Raw genomic sequence first — 17,364 nt, forward strand, 5'->3', positions numbered from 1 at the left:
TGACTTCCATGCATGGACATATACCCAAGTGTCAGGTATGGGATAGATATCCAAGTGTCAGGTATACTTGGTGCAAAATTTCCAACACTTCTTGAATTAGACAGAGGTGTGACTCCTGTGAGAGCACGACATTCGAGAAAGTGATGAAACATACACCAAATCCTCAAAGCCTTGCATGTTTTTTACCATACAATTAGGCATTTTAGGTTCACAATTTTCAGCAATGCTTCAGGTGTAACTCATGCTTCTGGTTGGATTTCTTATCTCAACCCCAATTTCAAGCACATCACCTGTTGCATGTTTTTTCTTTTGATATCTTTCTCTAATTTTATTTAAAAAACCTTTACATAAAAGTGCTTCAAAATAATTGAAATTTTGGGATTAAAATCAAAAGTATCGAGAAAAGATTTCATACCCTTATTAGAGGATCAAGTGTCCAAAATGGGTTCCAATAGTAACATAAATAATGTCAAACAACATAATTACAAGATATTGTTGCTCAAATCATGCCAAGCTGGATCTCTACCATCAGTGATCACACTTCATTACCAAATCAAAGAACTCCAATTACTTAGTACATACATAGAGTTCATTAAAATAATTACTAGCCATTGCCAAGGGCTCTATAGGTAACCTAAACTCATATTTTAGGATTTGCTATCAAGTCAGAATAGTATACTATAACATTCAGAGGAAAAGAGGGGGGGGGGGGGGGTAAGATTGGGAGCAAAAATCACATTTTCACCATCAAAACGTACAATCTGACCTCAAAAATGTTTCATCATGATGCAGCTTCAGCAACAGATTTCAATTTCTTTGGGGGTGGATTTCCTCCAGAAATCACCACATAAGAATAAAAGAGCAGCATGGCCGCACTGTGATAAACATGACACAAGCAAGAAATCATTTATAAAAGCATAGCTTTACCAATGACAAAGATGAACAGTGAGAATATCAACATACCTCACTAAAACATAGAGTCCTGATGGGAACAGTTTCTTTGACTGCAAACACATAGAGTAAATCGAAATTAACTTAAATGCACTAGACAGTCACAACCTAGCAAACACTAATGAGTATTCACATACCACAGAGTAGTTCTGAAAGTTCTTCCACAACAAGGTTGCTGCAAGAACTGAACAGAATATGCAAGAGTCAAAGATATTGAAACATTATGAAAAATGCATGATGTGAAGACAATTCAGTAAGTCAGAAAAAAGCAGTCTAATGCTATCAAGTTTATCAGTCATTAATGAAAGCGGTAACTTGGCTGTTCACACAAAATCGGAGTATAGAAATTAAAAATAAATAAATAAATAAATAAATAAATAAATAAAATAAACAGATACGATTATTAATAATTTTATCCATTTCACACACACAGAAACAAAAAGAGCTACACAACCTTCCTTCTAAGATATTTTCTTTGGTCATAATGACGAAAGATTGGAGGAACAACTCAACGGCTACATGCCCAGCAGCCCAGTACATAGTATGTAGAGTTGTAGACCTAAAGAGGAAAGAGGAGACTCTTAGGGGCCATTTGGCTTGCGCAGGGTAAACAGAATGGAATCAAGAGAGAACAAGAGAGAGAATGGAAAGCAAAACCCTTTGATTTGAATTGTTGTTTGGTAACATTTGGTAATTCACCTCTCTTTTTCCTTTCACCATTGCACCACCACCCTATTTCTTTCTCCTCTCTTTCTCCTCCCATCCTTGCCGACTCCCCACCACTGCCGTCCCTTCACCTAGCCGCCTCGCCACCACTTCCGCCCCTCTTCACCTTGCTTCCATCGCCTCCCCTTCTCTCTCCTCCATTTGTTTCATCACCACCATTGAAGCTCAAAGTCAAGGTTGTGGTTAATATGAAATTGAAAGCTGCAATTGAAGATAAGAAAAGGAAGTTTCTCAATTTCAATCTCTCTCTCTCTCTCTCTCTCTTTTCCAGGGTTGTGGGTTATTGGATGGTTGTTGGTTGTTTTTTGGTGGAAAGGGGTGGGTTTTCAAAGAGGTGGGTTTTCACGGATGTGTGGGGCGTGGGTTTGGGGAGTGTGACACTGGTTGTAGGTGGTTAGGTGGGGTGGTACTTGTGGTGGTGATAGAGGTGATGGTGGCGGTTGGACGGTTGTGGTGGTTGCTGCTGGTGGTAGTGTTGGTGGGTATGGTTGTGTGGTGTTGTATGGGGCAGCTCAAGAAAGGGATTGGAAATACCATTGGGGGTGGGGGAAATCATGGTAGAGCGAAGTGGGGGAAACAAGAAAGGGAAAGGGAGTGGGAAAACTAACCTAAAAAACAACAAGGGAATCAAGCTAGTTGATTTCCTTAACCTTTCTTGAAGACCCCAAAGGCCCCTTAGTAGTTTGATATCCATGGAAAACCCTATAGGTGAGGAAATTGTTGTAGTGGTTCCTTCTTGAATCGGAATCCATATGAGATATCAATCTTTAAACATAATGACATTCATTTTAATTGGTTCTTTCAGTAGTTCGGGAAATCTGTTGTTATCATCTGCAATGGGTTCAAAACCAGATGTGATAGTCATGAAACCAAGAAAATGTAATATAGGATGTACGTAAACTATGAGTCAGATTATAAATTGGAGTAGTTTGTTAAGAATGAAAGTGACTAAGTTCAATTGAGCCATTTGATGGTCAATTAGAGATGAGAATGACAAATTGTGATGCAGCTGGTTCAGACATTCCCCCACCCTGCCACTCCTGCTGTAAACTAATGGCCAACTAGCAACTACCAAGACTGCATTACACATAGATTTTCCCATATAAGACATTGATCCAGGCAGATTAATATATGTTAGAAATCCTAATTTCCAAGCCAGTATGATTATAATATCCTTTGGAAGCAGGTTGGTCCTAAATTTCAGTCTAATATCTTACCAATAAATAAAAACATAAATAACAAAAGGGCCGTTAATAACTCCTGTCAATGAAAATACAATGTATTTTGAGAGCAATAAATATGCATACCTGCTTGTCCAATAATAAGAGGGAAACTTGATTTGCCTTCTTTCCAAACCTTTAAACTGATTATACTGAATGCTAGAATAGCACCTCCAAAAAGAACACCTGTTCCAAGAGAGGCCAAGTTCCTCGAAAAAATAGAACCAAGAAGTCCCCCAGTGAGAATGAAACCACCTGTTACAAAGTCACAATCAACCTGAAATTTAGTCTGCTGCTTCTAATGCAAAAACAAATGATAATCTCTACTCTTTTTTGGGTAATAAACCATAACCAACCCATATTAATTACTCCTGAACAGTGTTTGACAAGATGCAATAGAGACACACCTAAACACTGCAGCACGAGGGCTTAGGATGATCTGGGCGAGGCATATTCGGCAAATTGCAAAAATGTGCAGTGGCCACATTAATTTCATATATGCAACCTATTTTCACACTTAAAACTATAGTTTCAAGAATAGCACCTCAAACCTGCACTTTGCACACAAGTCTAGGATCCCTACCACCTTAGTGACTCTTGAGTCTTAAATCTCTTAATAACGCTCCTAAAAGCTAAAAATTCTTGTTATATGAAACTAATTTCTCTAAAATAATTGCATTATATACAATTATTTATCAATCAAGTGTTTCAGGATCGTACACATTTCCATAGCATTTTAACCATGTGCAACTTTAAATCTTTAACGGAAGCTCTTCAAGCAAACAAACCTATATGTACTTGATCAACTCAAGGGTAATAGAGATGTTGTGCCTACTGCCGAATTTCCAATATATTGAGAATCTATTAAACTTAACAATCAAAATGTGAAATATCCAAACACACACACACACTCACCAAAAGGGATACCGAAGCAAAAGTCGTGGATCTTAGCTGTCTTCTTCTGCTCTACGACATCTGGAATCAAAGTTCCATTCCCACCAATTTTTCCATTAACATGTTCCTCTGTCCCATGATACGATTTCTCCACTGATTCAACGGTTGAGCTCGATAAATCAGCCGCGTAGCTTAGCTTAGGCATGTTGCCTGAACTAGAGGTTTCAGCATCCTGTCCTTCAATGCTCCTAACAACTGATAACTATCAAAGCACCTTCTACCATCAGTATTATTTCAACAAAAATCCAATTATATGAATATCAACCATATGCATAGATTAGTAACAACATAAACATAAATTTCACCTACTATAACAACAAAATTAGAACAATTAACTAAATCTACATCAAAATCTAAGCATAATTATTATGCTGATTGATCAACATCGCTATAAATTATTAGATTACAATTGCATACAGAATTCATAATAGCTACAAAATTATATGAAATGTTGAACATTTTTCGCAAAGATCTCAAATTGAAGGATAAATAAAGCTGTTAAATGAAATTAAACGAGAAATTATCGAAAATTAGGGTTTTGATGAATAATTTAGTACCTTTGAACGATGATTGAAGAAAAGCGACGACGATCGGCGTTGTTGGAGATGAAAATTGCGGCTGATGTAAGAGGAGCATGATAATTGAGAGATTGTTGCTGCCATTATTACGATCTTGGATTGAAAAATCAATCGAAAATTTTTGTGATTGGATTTAGCTGAATTGTGAAAATTGGTTTACAATGAAATTGGAAAGTGTGGGAATAAATAAATTGAAATGCGTGGGTATAAATGCGTGGGAATAAATTCAATGGAAAGGTGTTCTGTGTTAACTACCACCAGAACGGAGTTGAATAGTTTTCCACGATAATAACGAGGGTTAGCTTGTGCCTATGCCATGGTTTGACTAAGAATACAGACCTAGCAACTTAGTTGTTTTGATTGAGTTCGGGTTAATTTAAGTGTTGTCTAAGTTTGAAACAGACCAATTTAGGTTTTAGGTTTGATTTTGTTTTATAATTGTCAAATTAGGTGCATTTCGAGTTGAGACTTCAAGCTAATATTGAACCAAGTCATTTCAGGTCAAGTTGCTAACTGCTTTGGCCTTATGGGTAGGTGTCAAGTAGCTAAGCGTTTTGGCCTTATGCATGCGTGGATCGAAAGTGATGCTAAAGGTGTGGTGAACACGATTTTACAGGCAAAGAATGATCTTTCACCCTATTGGCTGATCTATGATGATATAATTGTCTTGCCAAGTCTTTTCATGTGTTTTAATATCATGTACATAGAGCAAAAAATACAGTTGCCCATCTTGTAGCTCGATAGAATATTAGGATACCCGTGGTAGTGATGAATTGGTATGTTTTGGTAACGTTCGGCAAAGCATTTTAGCTCTTGCAGAACTTGATTTGGAATAAAATCTTGCTAATGTCTTTCCTAAAAAAAATCATTTCTAGTCAAATCAATAGTTATAGGGAAAACATGACATGTTACTATTCTTTCACCAATAAAAAAAAAAAATTAAAAAAAATTAAAAAAAAAAATTGTGTGGCTAACCATATCATGTGCCGGGAGTTACATGGTCAAGGGTTATGCGATCGGTTAAGGGTTATGCGATCGGTCAACAATAACTCAGTCAGTCAAGAGTTATCCAATTAATATTTTGATGTGTGTCACCCCGCTACACAGAAAACACGTTGACTTTAGATTTTCGAGTCATACGGTCCTACCAAATTATATCATTGGCAAACATTGGCGCCTTTTTTGGGCAGTCCAAAATAGATAAACCCCAATGCCTTCTCAGTTCTTCCTCTTTCCACATTAAAATTTCCCAAAACCCTAGATTTTGCAACTGAAGCATGAGCCTTCAATTGTTTCGCTCATTTCGCTACTGCAGCAAAGTCATTCATGGCCGTTCATTCCTCTCCTCTTTCTCAACCCTGGTATATCTCTCTCTCTCTCTCTTCTTTTCTTCCTATTTTATTTTTGAATTATTGAATGATTTTAGTGCAAATTCCGGTATTATAATTAGCAGAAATTGCCAGAATTTAAGCATTTTGTCTGCTTTATTTCTGATTATCATTATTATGCAGAACAAATTTTGTTAGTATTTTTTTTTATATATTAAAACTTATAAAACCGAGCACAACTTGAATATTACTTAGTTAGTGTACATAGTGTTGGTATTAATCTCCCCAAATTTCGAATAATAAGGATTGACGTTGGTTGGGGATGAATAGAGAATGAAATATACCTTCAAATACGAAAGAATGAGTAGTTGAATGGCAAAAGTGCTTGTTTAATGACCGATAGGAAGCTTTGTTCATGAATTCATTAATGATTGAATTAAGTTTGGAAGTTTGCATTGCTTTATGCTGAGGAACACTTTAGGTGGTGAAGACTTATAGTGTGTTTGTGTACAAACACACATACATAAAGGTTGTGGGCCTTATGGCATAGGCTAAACGCGTTAGATGGTCAAAACAAAACGAGAGGAAGACAAAGAAGGAAAAATTTACGTTTTTTTTTTTACAATCAATGAAGAATTAAGTTAATGGTCACTCCGTGTATTGTGCGTCCAAAAATTCAACTGATACATTCTTGGTGAGAAAATTTATCATCTTGTCTATGTGAATAATCGGTTCGTTAGGAAGTATTGAACCTTTGACCATCACAAAGTTGCCGATAGTGTGTAGTCATTATGTGTATTAGAATATTTGTCCGTGGAGATCCAAACCATGGTTTTCCCACCTTGTTGTTGTGGAAGTGTTATTCACATTTCACATAAAGTGCTTTCAACTAGTTATTTGTCATTTATCACTTGATTATATACTTTGGTCCTTTGTTTATATTTTTTTTGTCTCAAGTCATTCTTCTTGTACTTTCTCAATCCATGATGTTAGACGTATAAAATTAGCTTTAACAAGTATTTCACGTGATAGAATCCCATATATTCGATGCCTCGGATCTTTTGTACCAGTCACTTATGATGTCATGATTTTGATAACTGATTTTTTGTAATGTTTGGAACTACCATCAACTGTCACTTTTGTAATAATGTCCTTCACCTTTTTCCTGATTGGTTTGTCTCTAGCAGATCTTACACGATTCTATTAATTATTTGTCATTTGAGTATGTGTTCTATATTCTTAGCTATATTGATAGGTAATGCATACTCTATTTTTCAGCATTGGGAACCTGAAAGCTGTACTCCTTCCGACGACTTACAGGCCTGCTTTCCATCTGCTATAGGTATAGTGCCTCAGCCTCTCTTAACTAGCTTTGGTTATAAACCAGAATGAGCAATGTTCATCTTGCATTGTCAGATCATAACTTGTTGATTTATGTTTAATGGCTTTTGTCTGTCTTTCCCTCATAAGCAGCAATTTCAAGTTTTATTTATTTTTTATTTCAAATATGATTTTCCTCAGCTATAACACACAAATAAGGCTAATGTCCTCTACTGGAAAAACTCTTTTGCCTTGTGATTTGCTCTATTTAGTGTTTCCTGTAGAAATAATTGTAGCAAGCTTCTGAATGGAGGAAGTAAAATATGTAATCCCTTGTGAAATATTGACATCAAAAGTTCATGTTTGCAGATGATACATCAGAAATTGAATTTGATGAACTTGTTGATGATGGAGCTGCCAAGGAGAAACACACTGCATTGCATGGTGCTCTAACACAACTTGCGAGTGAATTTGGGAAAGAGTGCAGGCTGTCTTTGCCAAATTTCTTTATTCCGCGTTGCGCTTCAGTGATATCCACAGGGTCCTTAAAGCTTGACCTGGCTCTTGGGATAGGAGGTTTACCAAAGGTATTGAATTAAGTGGATATGACGCTCATCTAGCATACTTTGGTTTTATGAACTCATTTTTCTTTAAGGTTTGGAGATTCATGTGAATGGATAGGATCTAGGTTGAATGATTAGATTGGACCTAGATTTGGCCAAAATGCCTGCCCATTCTCTATCTAATCAAACCTGAATTGCACCAGAAATAAAATAACATGTTTTTGAGCCAAACCTAATTGTTCCCTTATCAACTAAACGTGCTCAAATTTTGATCTGATCAAAATTAACTGAATTCATTACTCCCACCCTTTCGGAAAATTGAAATGCTCCCTTGGACACACAATTAAGAAGATGATGTGTGTGGAGCATAAATGAGTTGTTTAATGTAAAGTTAGTGGATTTATTTTAAATTGTTAATTTGTTATAAAAAGGGTTACGCGAGAGTAGGAGAAGTTGGTGACTACAATTTAATAATTGTGCTCCCTTTCCAATTATGGTACTGTGCAAATTACTCTTAAACAGCCAAAAGTGGAAAGTGTGTCATTATTCTGAAATAAAGGGAGTATTATTTAATCGAGAATAAACTCCCAACTGCATTGATTTTTTCACATGTTTTGGGTTTTGTTACAATCTTTAATAGAATTCTCGCTTAATATGATCAGTACACCTATGCCAAGTTGGTAACCGCTTTCTTGTTGATGTGTTATGGTTTGATCAGAATTTTCAATTTGACAAATTACAAAGGTTTGACCTCCTTTGAATTTATGAACTTTTAACCAGGAGACGTTACTAGGTTCATGAATTTTGTACTGAATGACAAGTTTTAAATGTTTTTTTCCCCTCTTTCAAGGAGATGGAAATGTTATATTCACTAAAAAAGATCCTCATCTTCCTCAAGAGAGTTTTATTTGTTGAATAGGGGAGAATTGTCGAGATTTTTGGAAAGGAGGCCTCTGGAAAAACAACACTTGCACTTCATGTGATTAAAGAAGCCCAAAAACTTGGAGGTATGAACTGTCTCTCATTCTTCCATAGTTTTTCTTCTTGTTGGTAATAAGTCATTTTATGGCTGTTATTTCACATCCATGTTTCACGATAACAGCACGCCTGCTCACCTTTATAATTAGTGAGATTTGTGCAACTGTCAGTCTAGTTTGACATGATATGTTTATTCTGTTTTGGTGTTTTGAAATCTGAGCAGGGTTGTGGCCAAATTAAATATCCAATCCGGTCTGAAAAAAAATTGATATCCTATCCAAAATATCCGAATATTATAAAACCAAATCGGACATCTGTTTTTTCGGATCACATATCTTATTTTTACGGATATTTAAAAATTTTAAAGGTGATTTCTTAATATTTTACTTTTATTAAAATTTTATTTTGTCTTAGAAAATGTAAAAAAAAAAAGATATTTTGGATATCCAACAATTATAAAAGGCAATCCAAAATTTCTTGTGGATAACCTGGGGAAAGTCTTATGAGGCAGTTTCTTGTGGTAGTTGAATACTCTTCTGAATGATTATCTACCAAATTTTCTCTGCTTTTTTTTCTTTATTTATACATGCTATATGTCCTGTGAGCTTGGTGATTTATCTCTGTTTATCTGGAGTCCAATGGATAACATCCTTAAAAAAAATTCCCTTGCAGGTTATTGTGCATATCTTGATTCTGAAAATGCAATGGATCCCATGCTTGCTGAAGCCATTGGTGTTGATACAAAGAATCTGCTTATATCATGTCCAGATTCAGCTGAGAACATGCTTAGTGTAGTCGATAAATTGACCCAAAGTGGGTCATTAGATGTGATTGTGGTTGATAGTGTAAGTGATAATCTTCTTTTATGTTTTCTTATATTGTTTATTATCAACATGTGTTGCTTTGCTCTTCAGTTGTGAACTTGTAATCCTATATAAACGTTATGTATCCTGATTTTATATCTGTATATTTGTCCCCAAATTCTTCCTTTCACGAAAAAAGACCACTTTTTTTTTTTTTACTGAATGTGGTGCTTGATCTTAGGATTATGCAGGTAGCAGCTCTTGTTCCACAGTGTGAGCTTGATGGTGAAATTGGAACTGGTGAACCTGATGCCCTTTCAAAAATAATGACCAAGGCACTCAAAAGGATTCATTACTCATTATGTCGATCAAAAACACTCATCATATTTCTTAATCAGGTTGGATTCTCATTGATTCTTGTAAATTGATTTCTGTGTCCGCAAACAAATTGTGCACTTCGTTTTGGCTCAGAGATTAAGAAAATTTGCCAAATGTGAGAAAAAATTTTGGAAGCAGGTAGAGAGAGAATGTATAAAGTAAAAGATAGTGCTGGGATAAACCCCCAAAAAAAAGGTGGGTATTTTTTTATTTATCCCAGCACTATCCTGTGGAAAAAAAGAGGGTAAAAAGGGGCCAGGGAATTTTTTTTTTGTGAAATTGACTAGAGAGAAGACCTTAAGAGGATGCTTTTTGGATTTTCAAATTAGGCAATTGTGCTATTCATTTGAGGCTTAGGTGGTCTTTTTGCATTTTTTTTTTACTCTTATTATTACTTGTATACTCTCCATTCTAACGAGAATATCCTTTATTTCTTGATGTAATTTCATTGGTCTAGGTGAGATACAGTCCAAGATCCAATCAGGGTCCTGGTATGAGGGATGAGGTAACTTGTGGTGGGAATGCCCTGGGATTCTATGCTGCCGCACGATTGAGAATTTCAAGAACTGGACTGTTAAAGCTGAATGATGAGGTCAGTTGATTAAAACAATGAACAAGTTCATATATTGTTTTGTAATTGTGGTCAGCGCAATCTAAAGAATTTCTTGAATCGATTTTATGTGTTCAAATCCAGTGAGTTGTGCAATATTGATTGGTGAATGGTTATAGCTTATATCCTACAGTGTTGCAGCAGTTGCTTCAGTTATTTTCAATTTAGGTATTATGCAGTTGATACTTTCTCTTCTTAACAGGGCTGCAACTGATCACATTAACAACTGATCTTTCTATTATTATCTGAATGAGTTAAAGAGGCTCTTAAGGGATCCTTTCCCTGCATTTAAATTCGTCCAGTATCTTTCAGTGTAACTTAATGGTTGGTTGTTTTTTCCTTTGATCTTGACATTAGTCAACAATGAAATTACTCAGTCATGCTTATAGAGTAAAGAAAGCAAGCAACTCTAGAAGCCAGATATGTCATTTTTGTTTTCAGTGTTTAAGTTGACTATGAGATGGCATTACATGTAATTTGTACACGAAAACTTGTCTTTTTTCACTAATTATGGAATATCTATAATTCTCATCTCATGTCTTGATGTGAGACATGAGTATTTATTCTCTCATATCAAGATGGAACATTTTGATATTGTATGTGTTTTAGTCCATTTTGTTTCAAAATTCTCCTGTCACTTAATTGTTTATTATATATGTGCTTAAGGTGACTGGCATCAAGATATGTGTTCAAGTGATGAAAAATAAATTAGCACCAGGAATGAAGAGCACTGAATTGGGAATTAACTTTGGAAGAGGATTACGCTTTGAACCTGAGGTCTTAGAATTGGCTATTGAGCATGGTCTGATTATAAAGCAAGGTCATAGCTATCTGATTGAGGGGGAATCTGTTAGCAGTGAGCATGCTGCTGAAAGATATTTGGCAGAAAATGAGGTAGTTTTGGAGAAAGTGGTAATGGACTTGAGACGTCAGTTATTTGACAGGAATTCCTGATTGCCTTGTATCATTAGTTTGATAATCTTTGCTACACTTGATTATTACTGTGAAGTCAGCAAATCACTGCTATTCTGTGGTAACATTGCTAGAGGATCCGTGTGAAGCTTTATGTATTACTATTTGTCTCCTTGGGGCAGGTTTTAATCGGATTCGGATGCTCTCCTCTATCTAGGGGGTTAGAAAATCAGAACTGTGGTTTCAGGAGAATTATAGAGTTTCAGATCTGTGCTCTTGTCTGATCCTGCTCTCTGTGTAATGAAGCTGATTCTTTCATGGAACAAAGGGGTCCATTAAATTTCAGTGTTCCTGCAGACTTCTGCCATGTTGAGCTCTTGTTCTGTATTTTATTTTTTATTTTTTATGTAGGTTAATGAACTTTCCTCCTTGGTATTTCCCTTAATTTGAAACGATACATTACCATCACTCTTCAGCGCTGTGCATTTGTATTTAAATACTAGTACTAGATTAGGATTGCTAACATTATTGCTTGTGTAATATAACCAACTCTGTTCCTTACAAGCCTTTGTAGAACTTTGAAAATACTAGATCTTATTTCCTGTAGCGAAAATTTGAAAGATCGTACTTCATTCTGTCTTATGAGTTATGTCCTTTCATTTTTTTTTGGTTGTGCCACATATTAATGTGTGCTTTCATGAGAATTTTATCATAAGTTTAATTTGTCATTTTTATTTTGTACGTTATCAAATTTTTTTGGGTGTGAGTTTCCGCGCCCAAAACATATCTTAAACCAATGAGTAGATTGCGTATCATAAGAATTATACCCATGGTGCCCTAAATGAATATGTTTCAGATTATCCGGTGATGTTACCCCTATATTTTCTCCTCCCTACGCCTTCTGTCATTGGCGCCTTCTATGTTTTGCTGTTATTTCTGGTAGATCTTAACTGTCTTGTTGTTGCAATCTGTGATACTATAACTAAATCTTTTGGAAGCTAAAAATAGCATGTTTGTAATAGGTAGATTTTAGCTGTGTTATTATGGATGACACGGTAATAATAATGTAGCTACTCCTTTGTGTTGGTATATGAGGGGAGTTTAAGTCCTAATTTATATGGGTCATGCAAAAAATATTTCCCCCCCTCAGGAATTCGAGCTGTACCCTCGAATCCTGTTGAAAGATAGGAGTGCACCTTGAAACGCGAACACAAGAAGAAGCCGAGGATTACTCGGCTAGTCCATCAACCATGATATTGCTTTTCATTGGACTTCTCTTAGCTTTTAACTTGCAGCAATCAGGTCAGTTTAATCATCGTCGTTGATGATTACCATCATCAAAATTATTCTTTCATACATTATAGCAACATTGGTGATTAGCCTAGATAATTTTGGAATTGAACATAATTTTATGACATGAAGCGTATATTAATGTCACAAGACTTAAATTGGAATTATCCAACCTGAAATTTGGAGGCATGATTTATTGTTAATTATTTCTGTATTTGTTTTTTTCTTCATGCAGAGGCTCAAGTTGGAGTTTGTTACAAAACACCAGGAAAGAATGAAACACCCCCAGAAGAAGCTATAGCTCTTCTGGAAAGACATAACATAAAACGAATTTGACTGTATGAACCAAATCAAGAGACCTTAACAGCACTGAAGAGTACAGGCATTAAAGTTTTGCTTGGCGTACCAAACTCAGTTCTCTTACCCCTTGCCAATGATCCTGCTGTAGCCGAATCGTGGGTACAAACTAATGTCAAGGCCTACTCTCCTGATGTTAAATTCAAGTACCTCGTTGTTGGTAATGAGATAAGCACTAACAATATGAATAATCCTTTGTCCTTCGTCCTCCTAAACGCCATGAAAAACATCCAAACTGCACTGGCTAAGCAGGGATTAAGGTATATCAAGGTCACGACCGCCTTTGACACTTCAGTCCTTAAAAATCCATTTACAGATCGTCCATCAAACATCTCCTTCGTGGTCGAGGCTCTCTTGTTCCTGGATCCCATTTTGAAATTTCTGTTGGAACATCATGCTCCTGTTATGGTCAATATACACCCTTACTATGCCCATATTCTTAATCCAACGGGGTCAACGATTGACTATGCCCTTTTCAATGCCTCTGGTGGAAACTTGTTCGTGGACCTGGTGGATTCCATGTACTCGGCCTTAAAGAAGATGGGTTATGACTCAATCAACGTCGTTGTGGGAGAGACTGGCTGGCCCTCAGCTGGTGGTGTTGCTGCGAGTGTTGAGAATCAGAAGACCTACATCAGTAAACTGCGTAAGCAAATAAAGAAAGGTACACCGATGAAGCCTAAGAAACATATTGAAACTTACTTGTATTCTGTGTTTGATGAGGATATTCAGGGAGTACCTAAAGTTGAAAATTATTGGGGCTTATTTACTCCTAACAAAGAATTTAAGTTCGAGTTTTCCGGACCATTGAACTAGCTTAGTTAAGGTTTCCATTCCATGTTTGTACATGTTAATAAAAATTGTGCTTACATTTTTTGCTGTTTAATTGATTTGGTTGCAGAGTATTTACTGATCTGTTTATTATGTATAAATTTATATCATTAACTAGGAATCAGGTTGTTTAAATCAATTTCAGGGCAAGCCAAAAGTAATAAGAATAAGGTGAAGAGAACAAAGCCTAATTTTGGGTCACATAACTCACATTAACTTTTGGATCATGTAATTTTGAACGTAGTTTGGGTAGTTCAAATTGAGCAATCAGACGAGTTAGTTTTGTCAAGTCTATTTACTAGTCATCATTGATTCAGTTCATAGGAGAAGCCAATGTCTTTAGCCCTTCAGTAGCACAGGAACCAGTAAAAACAACACAATTAACCTTCTGCCAAACGAAATGTACATTGGTAGTATCAGATTATTTCATCAAAGAAGAAGAAATGCACCATTGCAGAAGCAACCCACCAACTAATAAATCGAACTCCAAAAAAAAAAAGTTACAAAAAATAAAATAATGTATTAACACCAAGAAATTCTATACCACCCTCAAACAACCACAACTTTTTGACACTCAATTTTACAGTACTAACTTTGTACTATGTGTTAGTCAAAACAAAATTTTCACTCTTTTTGTTTCATCAAATCCCAGGAAAAAACAATCACAAACCAAAATTTTTATGACAAAATGAGCCAATAAATAAATAAAAAGGAGAATTTCATCAATTTCCAAACTTATTGGTGAAGAACTCCCATTCTTTGAGATAATAGTCTAGGAACAATTTGTCCTTCCAAGTACACTGGACTCACCGTTGTAATAAGACCAAGAAGAATGCAGCCTACTCTTACACGGCGATCCATATTGCTCGAAACATGTATCAAGGTACCCTAGCCTTTGTCGCGGTGTACTCAATGACCTCATCTTTGCCTTGGCTGATTCTGTCACAGCCATGTAAGTAGGAAACATGGTAGAGTTGGATAGCTGGAAGTCGTCGATGCCTTGTTTTAGCCTCGTGTGAGAAAATGATCTTCTAGGATGTGAATATGGGGAGCTCACTTCCTCTGTAAAATCCTGTTTTGCTAGATTTGTAGCCCTTGATTTGATCCTCAAGTTTGTTCCTAAGTCCCAGCTCCTTGTACTTGGATTTAACTCTAAGATTGCGCCTTTTGAATGTCCCTTGTCACGGATATCTTCCTCGTTCCATTGTTTTCTTAGGCATGTTTTTCCTTCACTGTTTCGGAGTGGTAGTGCTTCTTCAAGTATTTGAGAACATTTGCTCTCCTGTAAAATGTCCTTGGCATTTAAGTTCTCATTTTTTTCCCCTAAATAAACATTTATGGTCCATTTCGTTGGCGTATTATGCCAATTTGTGTGTGTACAAATGAAAATTCATTATTTATTATTGCCTATCAAACGGGTTGTTAAGAGTTATAGGAAAAGTAAAGAGTGTTAATTACCCGATGAGAGAATGAATATTGCTTCATTCGCTCTCTTCTAAAGACGGCCTCTTGCTTATGCAAGTATATGGATTCGATCTCCTCCTTCGAAAACAAGCTGTCAGTCCATTGCCTCTGGCTCTTGCATTGAAGCTGTTCATCATAAAAAAAAACAATATTAGCAAAGAAAAGATGAGCTAAAACAGATTTTAACAGCAAAAATTTCCCTACCTTGGAATTTTCTCCTACTATGTTCTTTGTGCTAGGAGATTGATCAATTACACTAGGAACTCTTATTGTATGAACTACCTTTGTGGGATTTACACACTTCAAATGCTGAAGTTTTGTGCTCACTCGACGCCTCACAGCTCGTCCTCGTGCTATTGCTTGTATTCTTACCACTCCTTTTAGTGCTCTCAGTGCCTTCCTTGCCTTAAAGTTCACTCAAATCAAGCTCAAATTAGCAATTTCAAATAATACAAGGGAGGGAAAATTAATAGGGACTTTAGCATTAAAAGAAGTCAAATATTCAAACATAAATCGTGATTCTATATTAAAATATTGCACTCTAAATTAGCAGCTTGGCTTTGTTCACTTCAATTGATTTTATATTGAACAAAACTAACTATAAATCTACGAGTTTGTTTGTTTGTTTTTTTTTTTTTTTTTACTGATTAAAACTAATTTTTATAACTCGAATAAATCGAGACCTTAAGTGGGTAATAAAGATGCCACGAATGTTAACGTGGTCTATAGAGGTCTTACAAGGTATCCCCTGAAAGAAGTCTGAATTTTGATAGCAGCCAAGTACTGAACCTCTCTTTCATGTTTTCGTAATGACGAATGTCGGGACACACTCGTGAGCCGGACTACCTCCGCAGCTGCCTGAGCTGCAGCAACTGCAGCCTCAGCAGCCGCGGCAGTGGCCCGAGCAACATTCATTGCAATCTTCCTCTGCTCATCTCTGGCTTCACTTAGTGACTTTTCTTGTAATGTTGTTGATGTTGCAGGAAGCTGTTTGAACCTTAATCTATTAAAAATCCAACCCCAACTCTTTGGCTTACCCTGCAAAAATGAGCAAATTTAACTAAATCATTACATAAACTAATTAAATTTAGTGATCAAATAATGGGTTGTTGAAAAATAGAGGAAAATTCAAAAGAACAAAATTTATGTACCTTTTTTGCTTTTGGTTTGGATTCACAACTTATTAGATTCTTGAGAAGATTAAACCACCAATTCTTCTTTGCCATAAAGATTATGGACAAATTAATCAAACCAATTAATTTCCTGAAAAATTAAAAAGAAATATCAATACCCATTTGTAATTAATTAAAGCATTTACATAAATTAAAAAAAAATGTAAAATTAATATAGACTCAATAATTGTATTTCTGTTGAGTATTGATGCTTAAAAAGGCACTTTAGCAATTTTATCCAAATTCCACTAAAAAGGAAAAAGTTGAAGACACTAAGAAACTTCACATGAAGACTTTATTGCAAAATCTCATCAAAGAGTAATATTCATGTAACATACCTTAGTTGATAAAGTAATGGGAGTAACTCGAGGTCGAGTAGCAACACATACGACTATAGATAGATGAAACCCGTCAACACTTATGAGGATAGTGTAACTTGTAACTCTCAAAACACCAAAATAAAACGACTCGAAAATCTACTAGTCAAAGTATTGAAAATATAACATACTTGTATTATTACGGAGTATAAGCTATGATATGATATTGGACCGATCCTGAAAATTCTGTTGTTGGGTTGAAATTTATGCCAAAAAATAGAGTGAATAAATAAAAGAAGTGAAGTGGAAGAATATCTATCTACCCTTAGATGTTTGGTGTGACAAAAGAAAAGAAGAGATGTCATATTTCATTCTCTCTCTTTCCTACTTATAACTGCTTAAGAGAAGAGAAGACTAGTTCCAACCTTTTTTTTTGTTTGTAAAATAGTCTATTACCTACGGCGGACCACACTGTACTTTCCCAAGTCAATCATAGGAGTTATTCATTGCTGCCAATGTGTCCTTTTGAATGATCACTTTTTAGGGAAAAAAAAATAAAAAAAGGTATTTTTCTTATGGAAATTGTTTACCCGACTAAAAAAGTGCAAAACT

General features: G+C 35.7%; 3 protein-coding genes across 3 annotated transcripts; 1 reads left to right on the forward strand and 2 right to left on the reverse strand.

Annotated features, from left to right (window-relative positions):
• Positions 1–504: 504 nt before the first annotated feature.
• LOC145582417 (protein FATTY ACID EXPORT 1, chloroplastic-like) lies at positions 505–4,748 on the reverse strand. The gene is made up of 6 exons (XM_081639413.1): positions 4,409–4,748; positions 3,813–4,053; positions 2,985–3,152; positions 1,089–1,135; positions 964–1,004; positions 505–875 (listed from the first exon to the last, which is right to left on the reverse strand). Exons 1-6 carry the CDS (start codon positions 4,511–4,513, stop codon positions 782–784), a joined length of 696 nt encoding a protein of 231 aa, XP_081495539.1. The 5' UTR covers positions 4,514–4,748; the 3' UTR covers positions 505–781.
• Positions 4,749–5,654: 906 nt separating this feature from the next.
• On the forward strand, positions 5,655–11,948 carry LOC145582419 (DNA repair protein recA homolog 2, mitochondrial-like). Its single transcript, XM_081639414.1, has 8 exons — positions 5,655–5,790; positions 7,036–7,099; positions 7,447–7,664; positions 8,560–8,647; positions 9,291–9,463; positions 9,673–9,819; positions 10,257–10,391; positions 11,076–11,948. Exons 1-8 carry the CDS (start codon positions 5,707–5,709, stop codon positions 11,361–11,363), a joined length of 1,197 nt encoding a protein of 398 aa, XP_081495540.1. The 5' UTR covers positions 5,655–5,706; the 3' UTR covers positions 11,364–11,948.
• Positions 11,949–12,843: 895 nt separating this feature from the next.
• Positions 12,844–17,081, reverse strand: LOC145582420 (protein IQ-DOMAIN 12-like). The gene is made up of 7 exons (XM_081639415.1): positions 16,774–17,081; positions 16,415–16,526; positions 16,002–16,301; positions 15,468–15,668; positions 15,258–15,389; positions 14,610–15,081; positions 12,844–13,597 (listed from the first exon to the last, which is right to left on the reverse strand). The coding sequence occupies exons 2-7, from the start codon at positions 16,487–16,489 to the stop codon at positions 13,557–13,559; spliced, it is 1,221 nt and encodes a 406-aa protein (XP_081495541.1). The 5' UTR covers positions 16,490–16,526; positions 16,774–17,081; the 3' UTR covers positions 12,844–13,556.
• Between the last annotated feature and the right edge of the window lie 283 nt (positions 17,082–17,364).

The sequence above is a fragment of the Chenopodium album genome, chromosome 15 (genome assembly GCF_948465745.1).
Source record: "Chenopodium album chromosome 15, dcCheAlbu1.1, whole genome shotgun sequence".
NCBI lineage: Eukaryota > Viridiplantae > Streptophyta > Magnoliopsida > Caryophyllales > Amaranthaceae > Chenopodium > Chenopodium album.

Excerpts from the sequence above, each read along its gene's own strand:
- LOC145582419 (XM_081639414.1), top strand. The coding sequence starts at position 5,707 with ATGAGCCTTCAATTGTTTCGCTCATTTCGCTACTGCAGCAAAGTCATT. Across the intron at positions 7,100-7,446 it reads CTGCTTTCCATCTGCTATAG|ATGATACATCAGAAATTGAA; the intron begins GTATAGTGCCTC and ends TCATGTTTGCAG. Across the intron at positions 9,464-9,672 it reads ATGTGATTGTGGTTGATAGT|GTAGCAGCTCTTGTTCCACA; the intron begins GTAAGTGATAAT and ends AGGATTATGCAG.
- LOC145582417 (XM_081639413.1), bottom strand. The coding sequence starts at position 4,513 with ATGGCAGCAACAATCTCTCAATTATCATGCTCCTCTTACATCAGCCGC. Across the intron at positions 3,153-3,812 it reads TTGCTTCGGTATCCCTTTTG|GTGGTTTCATTCTCACTGGG; the intron begins GTGAGTGTGTGT and ends ACTTTGTAACAG. Across the intron at positions 1,005-1,088 it reads ACTTTCAGAACTACTCTGTG|TCAAAGAAACTGTTCCCATC; the intron begins GTATGTGAATAC and ends ATGTGTTTGCAG.
- LOC145582420 (XM_081639415.1), bottom strand. The coding sequence starts at position 16,489 with ATGGCAAAGAAGAATTGGTGGTTTAATCTTCTCAAGAATCTAATAAGT. Across the intron at positions 16,302-16,414 it reads CCAAACCAAAAGCAAAAAAG|GGTAAGCCAAAGAGTTGGGG; the intron begins GTACATAAATTT and ends TCATTTTTGCAG. Across the intron at positions 15,082-15,257 it reads AATATTCATTCTCTCATCGG|GAGAGCAAATGTTCTCAAAT; the intron begins GTAATTAACACT and ends GACATTTTACAG.